Genomic DNA, 4,376 nt, shown 5'->3' with positions numbered 1-4,376 from the left:
CACATGTTGATCCTACCGCTTTCTGTACATAGAAAAAAACCTTTTATCTTTTTAAAAATTATTTATTTTTTAAATGGTTTCTAATGATTTTTATTTTTTTCCCATATAGCTGGTTTACACGGTTCTGTCAATTTTCTACTGTACAGCATGGTGACCCAGTCACACGTACATGTATACATTCCTTTTTCTCACATTATCACGCTGAATCATACGTGACCAGACAGTTTCCAGGGTTACACAAAAACCTTTTAATATTATTTCATGGAAATTAAAAGTAGGACTAAGCATTTATAATTCTTAACATTGTGTCCATCATTTAATAAGCATTTAGTAAATATTAGCTATTCCTTGAGTCCCCATAGCATAATCCTTATATATTTTAATATTTTTGTTATATTGATCATTCCTTTTTCTAGTCTCATAAGCCCTAATTATATACATCTTTAGCTTTGAAGTCACATTAAGTACAATTTATAAATACATAATATTTAAACATATACAGTATTTGAAGCAGGTTTTCTAGAGTTTTCCCTAAGAATAATTTTCTTGAATATAGAAGACCCATCCTGTATACATACAAAATCTGGAATCTGCAATAAAACAACTCCAAACTTCTCTTGGGAAATTTATGTGCTTATAGTAACTTCCATACATATTAGTGAAAATGGAATCATTGAACCACATCTTCTCTAATGCAGTGTTTCATCGCAGGTTCATTTGGCAGCAACTATGTCATCTCATGGATTTCCTGGGAAAGGGGAACCACACTGCAGTGACAGAGTTCATGTTATTGGGCTTAACAAATGACCCAACCCTGCAAACCGTCCTCTTCGTGATCATCCTGTGTATCTACCTGGTGACCATATGTGGCAATCTCAGCACAATCATTCTTGTCAGACTCTCTCCTCAGCTCCATCATCCCATGTATTTTTTCCTGAGCCACTTGGCCTTGGCTGACATGGGCTATTCATCTTCTGTCACACCCAGTATGCTTGTAAACTTCCTGGTGGAGAGAAATACCATCTCCTACCCTGGATGTGCTGTCCAGCTGGGTTCATGTGCTTTCTTCGGGTCGACGGAGTGTTTCCTTCTGGCTGCCATGGCATATGACCGCTTTGTGGCCATCTGCAACCCACTGCTCTATTCCACGAAGATGTCCACACAAGTCTGTGTTCAGTTACTCATAGTGTCTTACATGGGTGGTTTTCTCAATGCTTTCGCTTTTACGATTTCCTTCTATTCTTTACTCTTCTGTGGACCAAATCGGGTCAATCATTTCTTCTGTGATGTTGCCCCCTTGCTGGAACTCTCCTGCTCTGATGTTACTATTCCTGCAGTTGTACCCTCATTTATAGCTGGTTCCATCATTGTGGTCACAGTGGTTGTCATAGCCATTTCCTACATCTACATCCTCAGCACTGTCCTGAAGATGCCCTCCACTGAGGGTAGACACAAGGCCTTCTCCACCTGCACCTCCCACCTCACCGCGGTCACTCTGTTCTATGGGACCATCACCTTCATTTATGTGATGCCCAAGTCCAGCTACTCCACTGACCAGAACAAGGTGGTGTCTGTGTTCTACATGGTGGTGATCCCCATGCTGAACCCCCTCATCTACAGCCTGAGGAGCAAGGAGATTAAGGGGGCTCTGAAGAGACAGCTTGGCAGAAAAACATTTTCTTAGTGAACCCTATTGTTTTGTAGGAATTGGCATAATAAAAAACCGGAAATAGCATAGTAAAAATTGGAGAGCTGTGATGTGCGTATATTGGTCCATATGTAATTATCCTGTATGGAGCTCTTTGGTAATGGTGGGGGGTGAGTTTTCTGATATCAAAGTGTAAATCAGAGGGCAATAGTGAGTTTCCTTTAATAGGGTAAAATTGAAGTTATCATAAGAAACACAAATTTGTTCACATGAAAACATGCTTTGATCTGCTGAAGATTCTTTCGAATGTGTATTCATAGCTTTCCAAAAGGTGTTCTCTGCCGCAAGTTAAGGGTTTTGTGCCTCTGCATCTTTAAGACCATATCCATTTTTAACAGTGGCTTACTCTGAAATCAGCATGATAATTACGGTGATAACTGTCACAGTTATCATCTGCGGGGCACTGAAGTGGAACTAGACAGTAAATGTACTGGAGGTGTTCTTGCAGGAGGGTTATCTACCAGAAATGTGGTTTGTGGACCCATAAGTTCTAGCCTGTGTTCTTTATTTCTAGCGCCAGTCTACTTATAAATAACCCATAAAAGAACAGGATGAGAGGCCCTTGAGCAAACCACCTGTGAATTTTTCTGTCACGTCAAAACAGGTGCCCTCTCGGTGGAAATAAACAGGTTTCTTAAATTCCTAGGGAGTAAATCAACAATCTAAGTGGCTTGTTCCTGGTTAGATGCACAGTCTATTAAGGAAGCTGGAGGGAACTAGGTTGTGTTTCCTCTGTTTAACAGGTAAGTTTAACTTACCTATATATACCGATAATACCAATATTTACTTCTCTTTCCCTGTCCTCTACTTAGTGCTTTCAACTGAAATATTTTTGTCTGTTGAGTCTCAAGCACAACGAGTCTAAAACTAAACTAATTATACCCTTCCAGCCACAACTTGCTCCCTTCCAATGCTCCATATCCCAATAAGAGGCACCATCATTCAACCAATACATTGAATCAGAAGCCTGACGGTGAGCTGTAACTTTTTTTCTTCTTTGGTCTATTTTTTCTTTTGTTTTTTCTAATTTAAATTACAGTTCCTTTGTAAGTTCTGTCAATTTCTGCTGTAAAGTGATCCAGCAGTAGGCACAATCTTTTCTCACATTATCCTCCACCCTGTTCCATCACGAGTGATTAGACATGGTTCCCGGGGCTATACAGGAGGATCCCATTGCTTTTCCACTCCAGATGCTAGAGCTTGCATCTGCTGACCCCCAATTCCCATTCCAACCCACTTCCTCCCCGTCCCCCTGGCAACCACAAGTGTGTTCTCCATATCCATGGGTTTGTTTCTTTTCTGTAGCTATCTTCATTTGTGTCATATATAAGATTCCAGATATGTGGCATCATATGGTATACATCTTCCCCTTTTTGACATACTCACTTAGTGCTGCTAAGCTGCATCCATGTTGCTGCAAATGGCCTAAGTTTGTTTTTATGGCTGAGTAGTATTCCACCTTTAATGCCTTCATTTGTCGATGGACATTTAGGTTTTTTCAATGTCTTGGCTATTGTGAATAGTGCTGCAATGAACATACATGTATCTTTTTCATTGAATGTTTGTCCAGATATATGTGCAGAAATGGGATGGCCGTATCACCTGGTAGTTCTATATTTAGCTTTCTGAGGTACCACCATACTGTTTTCCATAGTGGTTGTGCCAGTTTACACCAGCAGTGTAGGAGGGTTCCCTTTTCTCCACACCCTCTCCAGCATTTTTTTTTCATAGACTTACTAATTTTGACCCATGTAAAGTGGTAACTCATTGTAGTTTTGATTTGCGTTTCTTTAATAATTAGCATGAAGTTGAGCATTTATTCACATGCCTGTTGGCCACCTATGTCTTCTTTGGAGAAATGTCTATTAAGGTCTTTTGCCTTTTTTTGCTCTTGAGTTGTATGAATTATTTATATATTTTGGAGATTAATTGTCTGTTGCTTTGTATGGAAGTATTTTCTCCCATTCCATAGGTTGTGTTTTTTTTTTGGGGGGGGTTCCTATGCTGTGAAAAACTTCTCAGTTGGATCAGGTCCCACAGATTTATTTTTGTTTTTGTTTCTATTGTTTGGGAGACTGACCTAAGAAAACACCTGTACGGTTGATGTCAGAGAATGTTTTACCTATGTTCTCTTCTAGGAGTTTGATGGAATCTTGTCTTAAGTTTAAGTCTTTAAGCCAGTTTTAGTTTATTTTTGTGCATGGCATGAGGGTGTGTTCCAGTTCATTGATGTACATGCAGCTGTCCAGTTTTTCCCAGCACCACTTGCTGAAGAGACTTTTTCCCCATTTTATATTCTCGCCTCCTTTGTTGAAGATTAACTGACCGTAGGGGTCTGGGGTTATTTCTGGGTCCTCCATTCTGTTCCATTGATCTGTCTGTATGTTTTTGTACCGGTACCACACTGTCTTGATTGCTGTAGCTTTGTGATATTGTTTGAAGTCTGGGGAAATTATGCCTCCTGCTTGGTTTTTGTTCTTCAGGTTTGATTTGGCAATTCTGGGTCTTTTATAGTTCCATAAATTTTTGGATTGTTTGTTCTAGTTCTGAGAACAGTGTCATGAGTAATTTGACAGCGATTGCTTTGAACCTGTAGATTACTTTGGGTAATATGGCCATTTTCACAGTATTAATTCTTCCAATGCAGGAGTATGGTATATCTTTCCAT

General features: G+C 39.6%; 1 protein-coding gene across 1 annotated transcript; it reads left to right on the top strand.

Moving 5' to 3' along the window:
* On the top strand, nucleotides 740-1,684 carry LOC110262259 (olfactory receptor 502-like). The gene has a single exon (XM_021102642.1). The coding sequence runs from the start codon at nucleotides 740-742 to the stop codon at nucleotides 1,682-1,684; it is 945 nt and encodes a 314-aa protein (XP_020958301.1).

Source organism: Sus scrofa, chromosome 9 (genome assembly GCF_000003025.6).
Source record: "Sus scrofa isolate TJ Tabasco breed Duroc chromosome 9, Sscrofa11.1, whole genome shotgun sequence".
Taxonomy (NCBI): domain Eukaryota; kingdom Metazoa; phylum Chordata; class Mammalia; order Artiodactyla; family Suidae; genus Sus; species Sus scrofa.
This window is presented reverse-complemented; position numbering and strand designations above follow the sequence as displayed.

Coding starts and splice junctions, on each gene's coding strand:
- LOC110262259 (XM_021102642.1), top strand. CDS start 740: ATGGATTTCCTGGGAAAGGGGAACCACACTGCAGTGACAGAGTTCATG.